This window comes from Oncorhynchus nerka, linkage group LG7 (assembly GCF_034236695.1).
Source record: "Oncorhynchus nerka isolate Pitt River linkage group LG7, Oner_Uvic_2.0, whole genome shotgun sequence".
Taxonomy (NCBI): domain Eukaryota; kingdom Metazoa; phylum Chordata; class Actinopteri; order Salmoniformes; family Salmonidae; genus Oncorhynchus; species Oncorhynchus nerka.
Genome location: NC_088402.1, coordinates 79,963,601 through 79,984,628, shown reverse-complemented (window position 1 = coordinate 79,984,628; position 21,028 = coordinate 79,963,601). Strand labels below are relative to the sequence as shown.

The following is a 21,028-nucleotide window of genomic DNA, read 5'->3' as shown; positions in this document are numbered from 1 at the left end:
GTAGTAGCAGTAGGAGTAGCAGTAGTAGTAGTAGTAGTAGTAGTAGAGGTGGTAGTAGTAGTAGTAGTAGTAGTAGTAGTAGTAGAGGTGGTAGTAGTAGTAGTAGTAGTAGAGGTGGTAGTAGTAGGAGTAGGAGAAGTAGTAGTAGTCGTGGTAGCAGAAGTTGTAGTAGTAGTGGTGGTAGTAGTAGCAGTAGTAGTAGTAGGAGGAGTTGTTGTAGTAGTAGTAGTAGTAGTAGTAGGAGAAGTAGTAGTAGTGGTGGTAGCAGTAGTACAATTAGTGGTGGTAGTAGTAACAGTAGTAGCAGTAGTAGAAGTAGTAGTAATAGTAGGAGAAGTAGTAGTAGTAGTAGTGTGGTGGTGGTAGAAGTAGCAGTAGCAGTAGTAGTAGGAGGAATTGTTGTAGTAGTAGGAGTAGTAGTAGCAGTAGGAGTAGCAGTAGTTGTAGGAGGAGTTGTTGTTGTTGTAGTAGTAGTAGTAGTAGTAGTGGTGTTGGTGGTAGTAGTAGCAGTAGTAGTGGTGGTAGCAGTAGTAGCAGTAGTAGAAGGAGGAGGAGTTGTTGTAGTAGTAGTGGTAGCAGTAGTTGTAGTAGTGGTAGTAGCAGTAGTAGTAGTAGTAGTAGTAGTAGTAGCAGTAGTAGTGGTGGTAGTAGTAGCAGTAGTACTAGTAGGAGGAGGAGGAGGAGGAGTTGTTGTAGTAGTAGTAGTAGTACTGGTAGAAGTAGTAGTAGTAGTGGTGGTAGTAGTAGCAGAGGTAGGAGCAGTAGGAGTAGCAGGAGAAGTAGTAGCAGTAGACGTAGGAGTAGCAGTAGTTGTTGTGGTAGCAGTAGTAGTAGTAGTGGTGGTAGCAGTAGTAGTAGTAGTAGTAGTAGCACTAGTACTAATGGTGGTAGTACTAGCAGTAGCAGTAGTAGTGGTGGTGGTAGTAGTAGTAGTAGGAGGAGTTGTTGTAGTAGCAGTAGTAGTTGTCAAAAGGCAAGCTGGTGGTTTGGTTTGAGCCCAGGGTGTGAGAGAAGAGGAGGGAAACTGGAGAGGAGAGGAGAGAAGGGGGACTGAGGAGGAAGGAAGACTGGAGGAGGGAAGGGGGACTGAGGAGGGAAGGAAGACTGGAGGAGGGAAGGAAGACTGGAGGAGGGAAGGGGGACTGAGGAGGGAAGGAAGACTGGAGGAGGGAAGGGGGACTGAGGAGGGAAGGGGACTGAGGAGGGAAGGAAGACTGGAGGAGGGAAGGGGAACTGAGGAGGGAAGGAAGACTGGAGGAGGGATGGGGGACTGAGGAGGGATGGGGACTGAGGAGGGAAGGAAGACTGGAGGAGGAAGGGGGGACTGAGGAGGGAAGGAAGACTGGAGGAGGGAAGGGGAACTGAGGAGGGAAGGAAGACTGGAGGAGGGAAGGGGGACTGAGGAGGAAGGGGGACTGAGGAGGGAAGGAAGACTGGAGGAGGGAAGGGGGACTGAGGAGGGAATGAAGACTGGAGGAGGGAAGGGGGACTGAGGAGGGAAGGGGGACTGAGGAGGGAAGGAAGACTGGAGGAGAGAAGGGGGACTGAGGAGGGAAGGAAGACTGGAGGAGAGAAGGGGGACTGAGGAGGGAAGGAAGACTGGAGGAGAGAAGGGGACTGAGGAGGGAAGGAAGACTGGAGGAGGGAAGGGGGACTGAGGAGGGAAGGAAGACTGGAGGAGGGAAGGGGGACTGAGGAGGGAAGGGGGACTGAGGAGGGAAGAAAGACTGGAGGAGAGAAGGGGGACTGAGGAGGGAAGGAAGACTGGAGGAGGGAAGGGGGACTGAGGAGGGAAGGAAGACTGGAGGAGGGAAGGGGACTGAGGAGGGAAGGGGGACTGAGGAGGGAAGAAAGACTGGAGGAGAGAAGGGGGACTGAGGAGGGAAGGAAGACTGGAGGAGGGAAGGGAACTGAGGAGGGAAGGGGGACTGAGGAGGGAAGGAAGACTGGAGGAGGGAAGGGGGACTGAGGAGGGAAGGGGGACTGAGGAGGGAAGGAAGACTGGAGGAGAGAAGGGGGACTGAGGAGGGAAAGAAGACTGGAGGAGGGAAGGATGACTGGAGGAGGGAAGGGGGACTGAGGAGGGAAGGAAGACTGGAGGAGGGAAGGGGGACTGAGGAGGGAAGGGGAACTGAGGAGGGAAGGAAGGCTGGAGGAGAGAAGGGGGACTGAGGAGGGAAGGAAGACTGGAGGAGGGAAGGAAGACTGGAGGAGGGAAGGGGAACTGAGGAGGGAAGGAAGACTGGAGGAGGGAAGGAGGACTGGAGGAGGGAAGGGGGACTGGAGGAGGGAAGGAAGACTGGAGGAGGGAAGGGGAACTGGAGGAGGGAAGGGGGACTGAGGAGGGAAGGAAGACTGGAGGAGAGAAGGGGGACTGGAGGAGGGAAGGGGGACTGAGGAGGGAAGGGGACTGAGGAGGGAAGGAAGACTGGAGGAGAGAAGGAAGACTGGAGGAGAGAAGGAAGACTGGAGGAGGGAAGGGGGACTGAGGAGGGAAGGGGGACTGAGGAGGGAAGGATGACTGGAGGAGAGAAGGGGGACTGAGGAGGGAAGGAAGACTGGAGGAGGGAAGGGGGACTGAGGAGGGAAGGGGAACTGAGGAGGGAAGGAAGGCTGGAGGAGAGAAGGGGGACTGAGGAGGGAAGGAAGACTGGAGGAGGGAAGGAAGACTGGAGGAGGGAAGGGGAACTGAGGAGGGAAGGAAGACTGGAGGAGGGAAGGAGGACTGGAGGAGGGAAGGGGGACTGGAGGAGGGAAGGAAGACTGGAGGAGGGAAGGGGCACTGGAGGAGGGAAGGGGGACTGAGGAGGAAGGAAGACTGGAGGAGAGAAGGGGGACTGGAGGAGGGAAGGGGGGACTGAGGAGGGAAGGGGGACTGAGGAGGGAAGGAAGACTGGAGGAGAGAAGGAAGACTGGAGGAGAGAAGGGGGACTGGAGGAGGGAAGGGGGACTGAGGAGGGAAGGAAGACTGGAGGAGAGAAGGGGGACTGAGGAGGGAAGGAAGACTGGAGGAGGGAAGGAAGACTGGAGGAGGGAAGGGGAACTGAGGAGGGAAGGAAGACTGGAGGAGAGAAGGGGGACTGAGGAGGGAAGGAAGACTGGAGGAGGGAAGGAAGACTGGAGGAGGGAAGGGGAACTGGAGGAGGGAAGGGGGACTGAGGAGGGAAGGAAGACTGGAGGAGAGAAGGGGGACTGGAGGAGGGAAGGGGGACTGAGGAGGGAAGGAAGACTGGAGGAGAGAAGGAAGACTGGAGGAGGGAAGGGGGACTGAGGAGGGAAGGAAGACTGGAGGAGGGAAGGGGGACTGAGGAGGGAAGGAAGACTGGAGCAGGGAAGGGGGACTGGAGGCGGGAAGGGGGACTGGAGGAGGGAAGGGGGACTGAGGAGGGAAGGAAGACTGGAGGAGGGAAGGGGGACTGGAGGAGGGAAGGGGGACTGAGGAGGGAAGGAAGACTGGAGGAGGGAAGGGGGACTGAGGAGGGAAGGAAGACTGGAGGAGGGAAGGGGGACTGAGGAGGGAAGGAAGACTGGAGGAGGGAAGGGGACTGGAGGAGGGAAGGGGACTGAGGAGGGAAGGAAGACTGGAGGAGGGAAGGGGGACTGGAGGAGGGAAGGGGGACTGGAGGAGGGAAGGGGGACTGAGGAGGGAAGGAAGACTGGAGGAGGGAAGGGGGACTGGAGGAGGGAAGGGGGACTGGAGGAGGGAAGGGGGACTGGAGGAGGGAAGGGGGACTGAGGAGGGAAGGGGGACTGGAGGAGGGAAGGGGACTGGAGGAGGGAAGGGGGACTGGAGGAGGGAAGGGGGACTGAGGAGGGAAGGAAGACTGGAGGAGGGAAGGAAGACTGGAGGAGGGAAGGGGGACTGCGGAGGGAAGGAAGACTGGAGGAGGGAAGGGGGACTGCGGAGGGAAGGGGGACTGGAGGAGGGAAGGGGGACTGGAGGAGGGAACGGGGACTGCTGAGGGAAGAGGGACTAGAGGTGGAAAGGGGGACTGAGGAGGGGGTGGGGTATAGGTAGTTTAGGCTAGCCCTGTGGTTTCCATTGAAGGTGCTAGGGGGTGGTGTGGGCAGTAAACGTTTTTTTATTTTATGATTGGTGCTGCTTTTTTACGGGCCTGGGCCTACAGCTGCTGGTGTGAATAGCTGCCCAAGGTGACTGAATCCTAATAAAGGCCTGGCCAGCTATGAGACTGCCTTTATAGGCCAGTTCATAAGCCTGGCCCACTATTAAACCCTGCCAGGGCCTAGCTGAGGAATTTAGGGCCAGGAAACAAGAGAAAATAGGGTTTGTGTGTCAGGGGGTGGTGTGTTTTGGAGGCTGGGGCTGGAGAAATTTGGAGGTTGAAGTTTGAGGGGCGACCGGGGTGTGAAAGTTGAAAGAAGTGTTATTAGGGAGGGGTGTGTCTCTTACTGAGAATTTGCAATGTTAACTAGCATGTGTGAGGGCCTGGTGTGTGTGGGTATGTGATGCGTATGCGCGCCTGTGTGCATGTTGTGTTTTGTGCTCCTGTGCTCCTGTGTGGCTTATGGCTTATGGAATCCATACAATGCATAGCTCAGTGCACAATGACTTTATTTAGAACATCAGGAGCATGTGACGTCAGTGGTACGACAATCAGCTTGTATGACTGTGTTTGAACAGGGTTGGCAGAAGTCTGCAGTCTGCAGCAGTGAGACTTCTTTCTACATTGTGGTCTCTCATCTCCTTACACCTTAGCTACCTTGTCAGGTGTGTGCTAGATTTGTCCTGAGGTTGTGTTAAGTGGATGCCGGTCTCAGTGAGTCAGTCAGTAGGCTGTTTTGGAATGACTGAGGAATCCCTAGCTGCTGCAACAGCCCTGCCCATTCAGCTACCAGTCCTTATCAGAGACTGAGATCTGTCCATCTAATCAATTACACCTCCACTTATTGTCAGTTATCTGCCTGCTGTTAAACTGTTTGTTTTCTTTAACTCTGTCAATCTGAGCCCCTCCCAGCTCTAAAAGGCACACTAATCTCTGATCTGTGACCTGAGGGCCCTGCTCAGAGGGGGGGACCTATGGTCTTTTGGCCCTCCCACCCCTACAGGAGGGCAGCTCCCGCTCAGCCCAGTCCAAGCTCTTCTTTGTCCTGGCACCCCATTGGTGGAACCAGCTTCCCCCTGAAGCTAGGACAGCAGAGTCCTTGCCCATCTTCTGAAAACATTTGAAACCCTACCTCTTCAAAGTGTATCCCAAAAAATCCCACAGCACCCGCCTCGCACCCCATCCTAAATAAAAAATAAATGAAAAGCCTTTAGTGAACTAACAGTGACTATTTCCTCTCCTACCTCCTACCTCCTACCTCCTACCTGCTCTGAGTTTGCTATCTACTTCATTGAGGAAAAGTGTACCTTCTATGCCAGTGATATGGTTGTCCCACCTTGCTGTCGTAAGATGAATGCAGAACTGTAAGTCGCTCTGGATAAGAGCATCTGCACCCCGTGACACAGAAACCCTAAATGTAAAATGTCAGTCTTCTCCCCACCAATAGTCAGCCAAAACCTCTCGCCTGTCTTTAATTGGTGTGTTCTAAACTTGAAGGCTCGCTAACAACTCTATTCGACTGCAAGCTAAAACGTAATAAAATCAATCAACAAATAAACCTCTTTACTCTTCTCTCTGTAGCGGTGGAGACCCAGAGCACCAGCTCTGAGGAGATGGTCCCCAGCTCTCCCTCTCCACCTCCCCCACCACGCATCTACAAACCCTGCTTCGTCTGCCAGGACAAGTCCTCTGGATACCATTACGGAGTCAGCTCATGTGAGGGCTGCAAGGTGAGGAAGCCCCTGCTTCATCTTCATCTTCCTCATCATCACTACAAATACACACACAAAACTCAAACTTAACACTGACAAGACACACACAAAAAAACTAAGTGTGAGACATAAAAGTGAAAGTATAGAAGATCATGATATTGAGACATTACCATAATAATGTAACATAAAGAATCCTGGATGAGGAAATCATAACAGTACAAAACATACTAAATGTTTCTGTTGTGAATTTGAAAAATGGACAGGCATGAAAGGTTGAAATAAAGCAGACGGATACGTGACCGTTACAATGTCGTTCATTCTATTCCATTCAACCATATTCTCTCTGTTCATTTCTCAGTGTGTGACCGTTACAATGTCACTCCCTATATAGTATTTAATCTGTTATTTTTTTCTCTCTCTCTCTCTCTCTCTCTCTCTCTCTCTCTCTCTCTCTCTCTCCTCTCTCTCTCTTCCTATCGCTCTCTCTCCATCTCTCTTTCTCTCTCTCTCTTTCTCTCATTCTCTCTCTCTCTCGCTTGCTCTCTCTATCTCTATTTCTCCAATCTATCTATATCTATGTCTATATATATCTGTTGATGTCTCCAGGGTTTCTTCCGACGCAGTATCCAGAAGAACATGGTGTACACCTGCCACCGAGACAAGAACTGCCAGATCAACAAGGTCACCAGGAACCGCTGCCAGTACTGCCGACTGCAGAAGTGCTTTGAGGTCGGCATGTCCAAGGAAGGTGAGAGACGTAAGAGGGGCTGAGGGATGTGGGATGGGATGAGGGATGTGGGATGAGAGACGTAAGAGGGGCTGAGGGATGTGGGATGAGATGAGGGATGTGGGATGGGATGAATTGTAGTGTATATGGAGTTCAGTTCTGATTGCTTGTTTTGATTGTTTGTTTGTAAGATGTGATCTGTAGGCTAAGAGAGCTTCATAAACTGTTTATTCAATTGTGGGGTCGGAATAGTGTGAGACATATTTGGTGGGAATATAAAAAAAGTGTTGAGTCCTCATTCAAAGGCAAGGGGCAGTGTGAATACAAAGAGAACTGAGTTCTTCAGCTTTTTCACCCCAAAGTTCACTTTTAAGAGGACTGAGATTGGTTCTTTTAAAGAGGACTATATGTGAAAACACTCTCAGACTTGCAGAAACCTCACAGAACTGTTTTAATTGGTTAATGATGCATAGGCGTACGTGTTTAGGTCATGTTAAAAAATAAATCTGAGCGGTAGATCTCGGCTAGCATTTTGACTCAGAAAGTGATCTGGACTCAGAAAAGGTTGGTGACCACTGACCTAAGAGGAAGTATGAGGAGAAACAGCAGGGTAGTGATTTGGAAAGACTGGGCACAGTACCAACCTTATGACTAATCATGTTACCAAAATGAGTCTGCTTAAGTCCCAAATGGCACCCTATTCCCTATATAGTGCACTACTTTTCACCATAGCCCTATGGGCATAGGGTGCCATTTGTGACACAACCTCTGTCTTCCTGTTTCATTAGTCATCTCACTCTCAACACACCCTCACATTGCCAACACCTTCCATGTTTAATTCACACTGTCATCTCAGTGGTGAATGAGTTGGCACCAACTGATACTTCTGTTGTGACAAAGACAGAAGCTGAAGCACTTTCAGCCACACAGGGCTCTACTTTCAGGGATTGTAAGTGATGTGAGTGTAACAGTGTGTGTGAGTGAGTGGCAGGCAGTTTGCCCATGGGACATGTATATAGGTGTAATGTTTGTGTGGGATGTGTGTCAGGACTGAGATCACATTGTCCCTCTGCTATTTCTGGATATCCTGAGAGGAAGGAAAGAATGGGAGGGAGGGAGGGAGGAGGGAGGGAGGGAGGGAGGTTGCTGGTCAACTCAATGGTTAACTCAAGTTTCAAGTGTCAAAGTTTTTTCGCCGCGTGCACAGGATACAACAGGTGTAAAACAGAACAGTGAATTCTTACCTTGAGACCTCTTTCCCAACAATTCAGTGATAATAATAATGATAATATTAATATAAATAATAATATAGATAGTAATGATATAGATAATAATAATATAGATAATAATGATAATATAGATGATAATAATATAGATAATAGTACTATAGATAATGATATATTAATATAAATAATAATAATATAGATACAAATAATATGGATAATATAGATAATAATAATATAGATAATATAGATGATAATAATAATAATATAGATAATAGTAATATAGATAATGATAATATAGATGATAATAATATAGATCATAATAATAATATAGATACAAATGATAATATAAATAATTATATAGATAACAATAATAATGTAGTTAATAATAATATAGATCATGATAATGGAGATTATATAGATAATAATAATATAGATAATAATAATATAGATAAAATAGATAATAAAAATATAGATAATAATAATCATAATATAGATAATAATAGAAAATACAATCAAAAATTTAAATAAAAACCACACAAGAACTACGATGTGAGTTAAAGAAAGAGAATGCAAGTATATAGAGGTATATACAGGTCAGTGTCAGTACCTTATTCAATGTCCAGGGTACTGGAGTGGTTGTATATACAGGTCAGTACCTTATTCAATGTCCAGGGTACTGGAGTGGTTGTATATACAGGTCAGTACCTTATTCAATGTGCAGGGGTACCGGAGTGGTTGTATATACAGGTCAGTACCAGTACCTTATTCAATGTGCAGGGGTACTGGAGTGGTTGTATATACAGGTCAGTACCAGTACCTTATTCAATGTGCAGGGGTACTGGAGTGGTTGTATATACAGGTCAGTACCAGTACCTTATTCAATGTGCAGGGGTACTGGAGTGGTTGTATATACAGGTCAGTACCAGTACCTTATTCAATGTGCAGGGGTACTGGAGTGGTTGTATATACAGGTCAGTACCAGTACCTTATTCAATGTCCAGGGTTCTGGAGTGGTTGTATATACAGGTCAGTACCTTATTCAATGTCCAGGGTACTGGAGTGGTTATATATACCGGTCAGTACCTTATTCAATGTGCAGGGGTACTGGAGTGGTTGTATATACAGGTCAGTACCAGTACCTTATTCAATGTGCAGGGGTACTGGAGTGGTTGTATATACAGGTCAGTACCGTATTCAATGTGCAGGGTACTGGAGTGGTTGTATATACAGGTCAGTACCTTATTCAATGTCCAGGGTACTGGAGTGGTTATATATACCGGTCAGTACCTTATTCAATGTGCAGGGGTACTGGAGTGGTTGTATATACAGGTCAGAACCAGTACCTTATTCAATATGCAGGGTACTGGAGTGGTTGTATATACAGGTCAGTACCTTATTCAATGTGCAGGGGTACTGGAGTGGTTATATATACAGGTCAGTACCTTATTCAATGTGCAGGGTACTGGAGTGGTTGTATATACAGGTCAGTACCTTATTCAATGTGCAGGGGTACTGGAGTGGTTATATATACAGGTCAGTACCTTATTCAATGTGCAGGGCCTCCTTATTATTATTCGAGGTTTTATGAACTTATTCAATGTGCAAGGGTACTCGAGTGGTTGTATATACAGGTCAGTGTCAGTACCTTATTCAATGTCCAGGGTACTGGAGTGGTTGTATATACAGGTCAGTACCTTATTCAATGTCCAGGGTACTGGAGTGGTTGTATATACAGGTCAGTACCTTATTCAATGTGCAGGGGTACTGGAGTGGTTGTATATACAGGTCAGTACCAGTACCTTATTCAATGTGCAGGGGTACTGGAGTGGTTGTATATACAGGTCAGTACCAGTACATTATTCAATGTGCAGGGGTACTGGAGTGGTTGTATATACAGGTCAGTACCAGTACCTTATTCAATGTGCAGGGGTACTGGAGTGGTTGTATATACAGGTCAGTACCAGTACCTTATTCAATGTGCATGGGGTACTGGAGTGGTTATATATACAGGTCAGTACCTTATTCAATGTCCAGGGTACTGGAGTGGTTGTATATACAGGTCAGTACCTTATTCAATGTGCAGGGGTACTGGAGTGGTTGTATATACAGGTCAGTACCTTATTCAATGTCCAGGGGTACTGGAGTGGTTATATATACAGGTCAGTACCTTATTCAATGTCCAGGGGTACTGGAGTGGTTGTATATACAGGTCAGTACCAGTACCTTATTCAATGTGCATGGGGTACTGGAGTGGTTATATATACAGGTCAGTACCTTATTCAATGTCCAGGGTACTGGAGTGGTTGTATATACAGGTCAGTACCTTATTCAATGTGCAGGGGTACTGGAGTGGTTGTATATACAGTCAGTACCTTATTCAATGTGCAGGGGTACTGGAGTGGTTGTATATACAGGTCAGTACCTTATTCAATGTGCAGGGGTACTGGAGTGGTTATATATACAGGTCAGTACCTTATTCAATGTGCAGGGGTACTGGAGTGGTTGTATATACAGGTCAGTACCTTATTCAATGTGCAGGGGTACTGGAGTGGTTATATATACAGGTCAGTACCTTATTCAATGTGCAGGGGTACTGGAGTGGTTGTATATACAGGTCAGTACCTTATTCAAAGTGCAGGGGTACTGGAGTGGTTATATATACAGGTCAGTACCTTATTCAATGTCCAGGGTACTGGAGTGGTTGTATATACAGGTCAGTACCTTATTCAATGTGCATGGGTACTGGAGTGGTTGTATATACAGGTCAGTACCTTATTCAATGTGCATGGGTACTGGAGTGGTTGTATATACAGGTCAGTACCTTATTCAATGTGCAGGGGTACTGGAGTGGTTGTATATACAGGTCAGTACCTTATTCAATGTGCATGGGGTACTGGAGTGGTTGTATATACAGGTCAGTACCTTATTCAATGTTCAGAGGTACTGGAGTGGTTGTATATACAGGTCAGTACCTTGTTCAATGTGCAGGGGTACTGGAGTGGTTGTATATACAGGTCAGTACCTTATTCAATGTCCAGGGTACTGGAGTGGTTATATATACAGGTCAGTACCAGTACATTATTCAATGTGCAGGGGTACTGGATTGGTTATATATACAGGTCAGTACCTTGTTCAATGTGCAGGGGTACTGGAGTGGTTGTATATACAGGTCAGTACCTTATTCAATGTGCAGGGGTACTGGAGTGGTTGTATATACAGTTCAGTACCTTATTCAATGTGCAGGGGTACTAGAGTGGTTGTATATACAGGTCAGTACCTTATTCAATGTCCAGGGGTACTGGAGTGGTTGTATATACAGGTCAGTACCTTATTCAATGTGCAGGGATACTGGAGTGGTTGTTTATACAGGTCAGTGTCAGTACCTTATTCAATGTGCAGGGGTACTGGAGTGGTTGTATATACAGGTCAGTGTCAGTACCTTATTCAATGTGCAGGGATACTGGAGTGGTTGTATATCCAGGTCAGTACCTTATTCAATGTCCAGGGGTACTGGAGTGGTTGTATATACAGGTCAGTGTCAGTACCTTATTCAATGTGCAGGGATACTGGAGTGGTTGTATATACAGGTCAGTACCTTATTCAATGTGCAGGGGTACTGGAGTGGTTGTATATACAGGTCAGTACCTTATTCAATGTCCAGGGTACTGGAGTGGTTGTATATACAGGTCAGTACCTTATTCAATGTGCATGGGGTACTGGAGTGGTTGTATATACAGGTCAGTACCTTATTCAATGTGCAGGGGTACTGGAGTGGTTATATTTACAGGTCAGTACCTTATTCAATGTCCAGGGTACTGGAGTGGTTATATATACAGGTCAGTACCTTATTCAATGTCCAGGGTACTGGAGTGGTTATATATACAGGTCAGTACTTTATTCAATGTGCAGGGGTACTGGAGTGGTTGTATATACAGGTCAGTACCTTATTCAATGTGCAGGGGTACTGGAGTGGTTGTATATACAGGTCAGTACCTTATTCAATGTCCAGGGTACTGGAGTGGTTATATATACAGGTCAGTACCAGTACATTATTCAATGTGCAGGGGTTCTGGATTGGTTGTATATACAGGTCAGTACCTTATTCAATGTGCAGGGTACTGGAGTGGTTATATATACAGGTCAGTACCTTATTCAATGTGCAGGGGTACTGGAGTGGTTGTATATACAGGTCAGTACCTCATTCAATGTGCAGGGGTACTAGAGTGGTTGTATATACAGGTCAGTACCTTATTCAATGTGCAGGGGTACTAGAGTGGTTATATAAACAGGTCAGTACCTTATTCAATGTGCAGGGGTACTGGAGTGGTTGTATATACAGGTCAGTACCTTATTCAATGTGCAGGGGTACTGGAGTGGTTGTATATACAGGTCAGTACCTTATTCAATGTCCAGGGTACTGGAGTGGTTATATATACAGGTCAGTACCTTATTCAATGTGCAGGGGTACTGGAGTGGTTGTATATACAGGTCAGTACCTCATTCAATGTCCAGGGTACTGGAGTGGTTATATATACAGGTCAGTACCAGTACATTATTCAATGTGCAGGGGTTCTGGATTGGTTGTATATACAGGTCAGTACCTTATTCAATGTGCAGGGTACTGGAGTGGTTATATATACAGGTCAGTACCTTATTCAATGTCCAGGGTACTGGAGTGGTTGTATATACAGGTCAGTACCTTATTCAATGTCCAGGGTACTGGAGTGGTTATATATACAGGTCAGTACCTTATTCAATGTCCATGGTACTGGAGTGGTTATATATACAGGTCAGTACCTTATTCAATGTCCAGGGTACTGGAGTGGTTATATATACAGGTCAGTACCTTATTCAATGTCCAGGGTACTGGAGTGGTTATATATACAGGTCAGTACCTTATTCAATGTGCAGGGGTACTGGAGTGGTTGTATATACAGGTCAGTACCTTATTCAATGTGCAGGGGTACTGGAGTGGTTGTATATACAGGTCAGTACCTTATTCAATGTCCAGGGTACTGGAGTGGTTATATATACAGGTCAGTACCTTATTCAATGTGCAGGGGTACTGGAGTGGTTGTATATACAGGCCCGTACCAGTACCTTATTCAATGTGTAGGGATACTGGAGTGGTATATACAGGTCAGTACCAGTACCTTATTCAATGTGCAGGGGTACTGGAGTGGTTGTATATACAGGCCCGTACCAGTACCTTATTCAATGTGCAGGGGTACTGGAGTGGTTGTATATACAGGTCAGTACCAGTACCTTATTCAATGTGCAGGGGTACTGGAGTGGTTGTATATACAGGCCCGTACCAGTACCTTATTCAATGTCCAGGGTACTGGAGTGGTTGTATATACAGGTCAGTACCTTATTCAATGTGCAGGGGTACTGGAGTGGTTGTATATACAGGTCAGTACCTTATTCAATGTGCAGGGGTACTGGAGTGGTTGTATATACAGGTCAGTACCTTACTCAATGTGCAGGGGTACTGGAGTGGTTGTATATACAGGTCAGTACCTTATTCAATGTGCAGGGGTACTGGAGTGCTTATATATACAGGTCGGTACCTTATTCAATGTGCAGGGGTACTGGAGTGGTTTTATATACAGGTCAGTACCAGTACCTTATTCAATGTCCAGGGTACTGGAGTGGTTGTATATACAGGTCAGTACCTTATTCAATGTCCAGGGTACTGGAGTGGTTATATATACAGGTCAGTACCTTATTCAATGTGCATGGGGTACTGGAGTGGTTGTATATACAGGTCAGTACCTTATTCAATGTGCAGGGATACTGGAGTGGTTGTATATACAGGTCAGTACCTTATTCAATGTGCAGGGGTACTGGAGTGGTTGTATATACAGGTTAGTACCTTATTCAATGTGCAGGGGTACTGGAGTGGTTGTATATACAGGCCCGTACCAGTACCTTATTCAATGTGCAGGGATACTGGAGTGGTTGTATATACAGGTCAGTACCTTATTCAATGTCCAGGGTACTGGAGTGGTTATATATACAGGTCAGTACCTTATTCAATGTCCAGGGTACTGGAGTGGTTGTATATACAGGTCAGTACCTTATTCAATGTCCAGGGTACTGGAGTGGTTGTATATACAGGTCAGTACCTTATTCAATGTGCAGGGGTACTGGAGTGGTTGTATATACAGGTCAGTACCTTATTCAATGTGCAGGGATACCGGAGTGGTTGTATTTACAGGTCAGTGTTAGTACCTTATTCAATGTGCAGGGGTACTGGAGTGGTTGAGGTGGTTTGTAAACAGGGCTGATAAGTGACTGGTAGCAGGAATACCTCAATGCAGAGGGGGAGGAAGAGAATGGGAGATAGTGTCATCACTTTGTTTAATGAAGTACTGTTATAAGCTGTATTGTATACTATGGCTTAATAACTGGTTTGTAACATCACTGAATTGCAGAGCATCAGGGGCTAGGCCTACATATAATGACTGATTCATGTTGTGTGTTCCTCCTCCTCTTCCTCTTCTTCTTCACCTCCACCCCCCACACACACCTCCCCACCCCTCAGCGGTGCGTAATGACAGGAACAAGAAGAAGAAAGACGTGAAGGAGGAGTTGGTGTTGCCAGAGAGTTATGAGTTGAGTGGAGAACTGGAGGAGCTGGTCAACAAAGTCAGCAAAGCCCACCAAGACACCTTCCCCTCACTGCTGCAGCTGGGCAAATACCACACCGTGAGAGTCTCACACATCTTTCTGTTCCAACATACGGACACAAATCTGCTATGAACATGTATACTTTCACAACTCAAAAGGCCAGTTTAGGGTAAATCTTATTTCTCCAATGGTCAGTGTGTGAGAACAGGGGTAAGGTGATCGGTTGGTGTAAAGTAAGACTGTGAGAGCAGGGGTAAGGTGATCGGTTGGTGTAAAGTAAGACTGTGAAAGCATTCTACCTGGTTGGCTGATGTTCAGTCAGTGTTATTATTATTCTAGCTGATTGATGTCTAGTCAGACAGCCAGGTCCTCTGTGATACAAGTCAGTATACAACGTCCATCCATGTCTGAGGACGATGGGAGATTACATAGAAACCGTCCACTAGGGGCAACAGTGAGCGCTGTTACCTTCAAGTAGGTTTTGGTTTTGCTAAAGTGTTGTGGACGTGGATGGTGGATGGGCGTAAGCATCTGCCTCTTGTGCATGTTTGAATCCTGCGATAGAAAGTTGTTTTTTAGATTTGAGTTTTAAGCCTATCCTTAACCCTTACCTTACCCCTTCGGAGTTTATACCTAACTTGAAGATTTCAGAGTTCGAAATGTTACGTTTGACAAACATGTACGGACGTCTAATTCTGATGTGAGACTGTGAGAGCTGGCTGAGTAAGAACCCTGTCTTTTAACCCTGTCTGTGTCTCCACCATGCTCATAATATATCTCTCTGTATCTCCTCCGTCCTCCAGAACTCCAGTGCAGAGCAGCGCGTGCAGCTGGACCTGGGGCTGTGGGATAAGTTCAGTGAGCTTTCCACCAAGTGCATCATCAAGATCGTGGAGTTTGCCAAGCGCCTCCCCGGCTTCACCACCCTCACCATCGCTGACCAGATCACCCTCCTCAAATCAGCCTGCCTGGATATCCTGGTACTTACCTGGTTCTTCCCATCCCCTCAACCCCCTCTGTGTTATCAAATAAAGTCTCACCAGTCATAGTTGAGATCTGTCGAAAGGTTCCCATTATATAATAACTGGTACTCAGAAAGCCATGTGTAAATGTAATGATAAGAGGACAGTGCCTCTCAGTGGATAGAGGTGGCATTGCAAGTATAACTTTGCATATGGAGGGATAGTTGAATAGCTGAAGATGTTTTATGGACAATAGATGTAGAACAAATCAAATCAAATTGGTCACATACACATGGTTAGCAGATGTTAATGCGAGTGTAGCGAGTGTAGCGAAATGCTTGTAAACAGCCTACTATATGGATCAGACTTCCTGTGGTATGCACTTCCTGTGGTATGCAGATAATCGATTTTATTTATGGTATACTTCCCCCTCTCTTTCTCTGTCTTCAACCGCCCACCCCCACCTCTCTCTCTCTCTCTCTCTTTCTAATTCTATCTCTTAATTCAATTTAAGGGCTTTATTGGCATGGGAAACATATGTTTACATTGCCAAAGCAAGTGAAATAGATAATAAACAAAGGTGAAATAATCAATAAAAAATTAACAGTAAACATTACACTCACCAAAGTTCTAAAATAATGAAGACATTTCATATGTGTCTCTCTCTCTCTCACTCCTAGATGTTGAGGATCTGCACCCGCTACACTCCAGAGCAGGACACCATGACCTTCTCAGACGGGCTGACCCTGAACCGGACCCAGATGCACAACGCAGGCTTCGGCCCGCTCACAGACCTGGTGTTTGCCTTTGCTGGCCAGCTGCTGCCTCTGGAGATGGACGACACAGAGACGGGCCTCCTCAGCGCCATCTCCCTCATCTCTGGAGGTACTGCACCCCGAGGGGATTAACATGATTTTACTGCCAGTCAATACAATGTTAAGAGCACATACAGAGCTAAATGTCTGTGAGATGTTAGCCCGGGATAACTTCCTCACTCAGTTACAATAGTTTAGATACACTATACTTTACACTTCGTCAATTACATCAATCAGCAATGACATAAATCCTACTGTGATGAATGTGTCCTGTTTATCATGTATTGTGTATATAACTCTGTCCTCTCCCCCGTCCATCTCTCAGACCGTATGGACCTGGAAGAGCCCCAGAAGGTGGACAAGTTGCAGGAGCCCCTCCTGGAGGCGCTGAAGATCTACGCACGTCGCAGACGCCCCAACAAACCCCACATGTTCCCCCGCATGCTGATGAAGATCACTGACCTCAGAGGCATCAGCACTAAGGGTCAGTATTAGTACAGTGGATTAGAGTCGAGAATCCTCCGTTAGAGCACCTGTAACACTGTCTTGACACACATTGAAGACATGCTAAGACTTAGACCAAACTGTCTTGACACACATTGAAGACATGCTAAGATTTGGACCAAACTGTCTTGACACACATTGAAGATATGCTAAGACTTGGACCAAACTGTCTTGACACACATTGAAGATATGCTAAGATTTGAACCAAACTGTCTTGACACACATTGAAGATATGCTAAGATTTGAACCAAACTGTCTTGACACACATTGAAGATATGCTAAGATTTGGACCAAATTGTCTTGACACACATTGAAGATATGCTAAGATTTGAACCAAACTGTCTTGACACACATTGAAGATATGCTAAGATTTGAACCAAACTGTCTTGACACACATTGAAGATTTGCTAAGATTTGGACCAAACTGTCTTGAACATCAAGGGTGGGTTGTAGACTTTTTTCCCTCTCCGTATTTTATTATTTTTCTGACAAGACAGTTAGAATAAGATTGGGATACAGGAATTGGAGAGAGTACAGAACGGAAGGGCACAGACAGGAGAGACAGAGCCAAAAGGAATCACTTTCCAGATATGATGCCAACGTTTCTCTTTTCTCTTTGTCCTGTCTATACAGGGGCAGAGAGAGCCATCACTCTGAAGATGGAGATCCCAGGCCCCATGCCTCCTCTGATCAGGGAGATGTTAGAGAACCCAGAAGCATTCGAGGACCAAACAGAGAGCAGCGGAGAGAGCTCCCCACCGCCTGCCCCTCCACCCATTCCACCAGCCTCCTCCAAGCCCCCCACCACCATGAAGACTGAGGCTGAGGACGAGGAGGACAGCTGGGGGACAGAGCCTTCCCCAGAGGAGGAAGATGAGGATGACTATGATGATGGGGAGGAGGAGGATCGGGACAGGGGCTCGGACAGCGAGGGGGAATCCTGGGCTCTGGAGGGTAGCAGCGAAGGGGCTAGGAAGAACCATGCCGGGAGGGCGCAGTGAAGAGGAGAGATATCACAGATATGCAGACTCTACACTCAAACACACACACTAACTGACGTAATCAAACACACACACACAGAACAGGACAGAGCAGAGCAGGACAGGGCAGAGCAGGACAGGACAGGACAGGGCAGGACAGAACAGCGTAGGACAGAGCTGGACAGAACAGCGTAGGACAGGGCAGGACAGAACAGCGTAGGACAGAACAGGGCAGGACAGGACAGAACAGGGCAGGACAGGACAGAACAGGGCAGGACAGAACAGCGTAGGACAGGGCAGGAAGGAAAGGACAGGGAAGGACAGGACAGCGTAGGACAGGGCAGGAAGGAAAGGACAGGGAAGGACAGGACAGAACAGCATAGGACAGGGCGGGAAAGGACAGGGAGGGCAGGACAGAACAGCATAGGACAGGGCGGGAAAGGAAAGGACAGGGAAGGACAGGACAGAACAGCGTAGGACAGAACAGGGCAGGACAGGACAGAACAGCGTAGGACAGGGCAGGAAGGATAGGACAGGGAAGGACAGGACAGAACAGCATAGGACAGGGCGGGAAAGGACAGGGAGGGCAGGACAGAACAGCATAGGACAGGGTGGGAAAGGAAAGGACAGGACAGAACAGCGTAGGACAGGGCGGGAAAGGAAAGGACAGGGAAGGACAGGACAGCAGAGCCATATGGTTGCCTGTATAGACACTATAACTCAGGTTCCCTGACTCGCAGGTTCTTGACAAGTGCCATGCAGTGAGACTATAATAAAACGAGAGACGGAGAAACCACATGATGCAACCGTCTGGACTTGTGACTCGTGATATAGAGAAGAGAGAAGATGACAAGAATACTATCTTTGACGAAGCAAATGTCATATTTTTTACTATCTTCTTGTTTGTATCTATATAGAGGAATGTCCAAACCAGACAGCATGAACTGAACAGTAAATACGGATGCCAAGCAAAGCACACTTCTCAAAAAGAAATACAGAATGAAACCAAACTGAAAATGCTAATGAATTTGTTGGGCTTTTAAAAATGTTTTAATTTCTTCTTGTTTTATTTTCTTTATTTTTATTTCAATTCATGAATAAGTCCCTGCATATCTATATACCATTATATTATTAGTCTTTGTTTGTAATCCTGGTTTTGATTTCTTCAGATTAGGTTTTGTGTTTGAGGAGTTTTCCAGCGGCGATATAGAGAGATTTGGAATCAGAATCAGAACCGGCATACCGCTAGCTGAATCTCCTTCCAAACTGGTGTTTTTTGGGCACTTTTGCTCGCCGTAGATGTCGATGATAATCAACTCAGTAATGTTAACTTGTGTTAAAGTGACTCAAGTTGTGATTTGTTGTTATCGGGGGACTGGCATTAATCCATGTGCTTTCTTTCAACGCAACAAACTATGCTGCCGATTGGACATGTGTCTTTGTGCCAAAGTTCGCAACTCATTTTCAGAAACAGAGAGTCAGTGCTCACACACACATCAAATATTCACACCTAAATTAGACACACAAACACACACACATACACACACTAAATCTCGGCTCTATAACAGATGTGCCATATTGGTTCGGGTGCTTAGACAGAGATTGACACTTGTCCATATATGTAGCACTTTGATATCCTGTTTTTAAATCAGGCAACGCTAGCAAAGTAAGTTACAATACAATACAACAATATTAAATCAGGCAACGCTAGCAAAGTTACAATACAATACAACAATATTAAATCAGGCAACGCTAGCAAAGTTACAATACAATACAACAATATTAAATCAGGCAACGCTAGCAAAGTTACAATACAATACAATACAACAATATTAAATCAGGCAACGCTAGCAAAGTTACAATACAATACAACTTTATTGTCCAATATTGACAGTACCGTCACTGCCAATCTTATCTCAACAGAAATCATCAGATGTCTGTCACATTAAATTACTATTTGACGATGTGCACAAGCAGAAAATATTCCGTACACAAAAACACACCCACACACACGCAACCAGGATCTGTTATGGACAACGACATGGAAACAGACTTCTCAGGGCTTCTCTGTAAGGACCAAACCCTAGCATGTTTGCTAGAAACAGGCAATATTTATGTGTGTGTATTTTTGACTCAGTCAATTGGATCTGTCCAGTTAACCCCTATCTCTGTGTACATAGAAGATATATGACTAGTCTACAAATGGCCTGGATGCCAGTATGTTACCCTCTTCACACTATCATGACAACCTAACCCAAACTGTGCTGACTTCACATTGTCCTTCAGTCCAACTATGGTGAGTGCATAACTAGGCCAGCTCTGTACAGCTCAGTTTGGCTTGGCTCGCTAGTGTGAAAAGACCAAACCTGTCTCAGACCAGATTTGGCCTGCAGCATTGTCACTACTCTGCCATGCCTGACCTGTGCTGCTGGCATCCAAGAAACCAACTGCCTTCTCATCTAAAAGCCATTATATCATAATGTCTTTGTAAGGTTGTATGATATTCTCTCTCAGCGTTTTGTGTTCTCATATTTCATTTCTTCTCAATCGTCTTTGTTGCCAAAATGTCTCAGTCAATATGTAACCAGCTGGTCATAGTGCAGCTGGCTGGCTACTTACAGTACAGAGGTTTGTATGCAGTCTCTCTGTGAAGCAATATGAACAGGAATGCGACAGCCTCCCAGCAGTAGAGAGAGTGACCTACTGTGCAGTACTCTCTGAATGTGGGCCTCCTGACCTGATTTGAGTGTGTGTTAATGCTTTAACATGTCTCCTCTGCCATTGGGTGAATGTTCTCTGTATGGTGCTGTGATGTCATACGGCGCCGAGCGGAGCAGAGAAGCGAGGTTTGATGACCTCATCACCGCTCCTCTCTGTCTGCCCTACCAGGCATTCATGATGCAAACACAACACTGAGGTTATGTTGTTACACAACATGGTTCTGATGCAGGTGTTATTTTATGTAAAACACGGCCAAGGTATTGTCCAATTTTCTGTTCATACCAACTCATACAAAGAAAAAGCCATATAAATAAATTACTTTTGTGAGATTAACAGATTATTTTATTGTGTTACTTTTACTTTTACTCTGTTTTCATCTGTGTTTATAGTGAATGTTTGAACAATTGGTAGTTTCCTTATATCTCGGAGGGAATAACCATAGAGATCCTATTAAATTACAATACCCATCACAGCCCTGGCTGACCATTGTTGACCAACTGCCCTTACCAAAATGGCGAACCTTTTTATACTGTCAGAAGAAGGTTCATGTCCATTCTATTACGGGAATAGCCTCGACTCAGAATGGGAAAATGTTTTGTCTTGTGTCTTGTGTTATGACATGTTACTTCCAACACTGTTATGAATGTGTTTTAAACTACACTTCCGATTATGTATTACCAGGTC

General features: G+C 45.9%; 1 protein-coding gene across 4 annotated transcripts in view; it reads left to right on the top strand.

The window, feature by feature from the left end:
- The window catches only part of LOC115121341 (retinoic acid receptor gamma-A-like), a 124,022-nt gene extending 103,345 nt beyond the window's left edge, over nucleotides 1-20,677 (top strand). For 2 of the 4 annotated variants that reach the window (XM_065020853.1, XM_029650400.2), the window contains 7 exons: nucleotides 5,646-5,794; nucleotides 6,383-6,524; nucleotides 14,277-14,440; nucleotides 15,166-15,342; nucleotides 16,005-16,209; nucleotides 16,465-16,623; nucleotides 17,277-20,677. In XM_065020853.1, the coding sequence (XP_064876925.1) occupies nucleotides 5,646-5,794; nucleotides 6,383-6,524; nucleotides 14,277-14,440; nucleotides 15,166-15,342; nucleotides 16,005-16,209; nucleotides 16,465-16,623; nucleotides 17,277-17,644 (1,364 nt within the window). In that variant the 3' untranslated portion in view covers nucleotides 17,645-20,677. Of the gene's footprint in view, nucleotides 1-5,645; nucleotides 5,795-6,382; nucleotides 6,534-14,276; nucleotides 14,441-15,165; nucleotides 15,343-16,004; nucleotides 16,210-16,464; nucleotides 16,624-17,276 lie in introns of all 4 variants that reach the window. The other 2 variants (XM_065020852.1, XM_029650399.2) reach the window with 1 other exon arrangement.
- The last annotated feature ends 351 nt before the right edge of the window (nucleotides 20,678-21,028 follow it).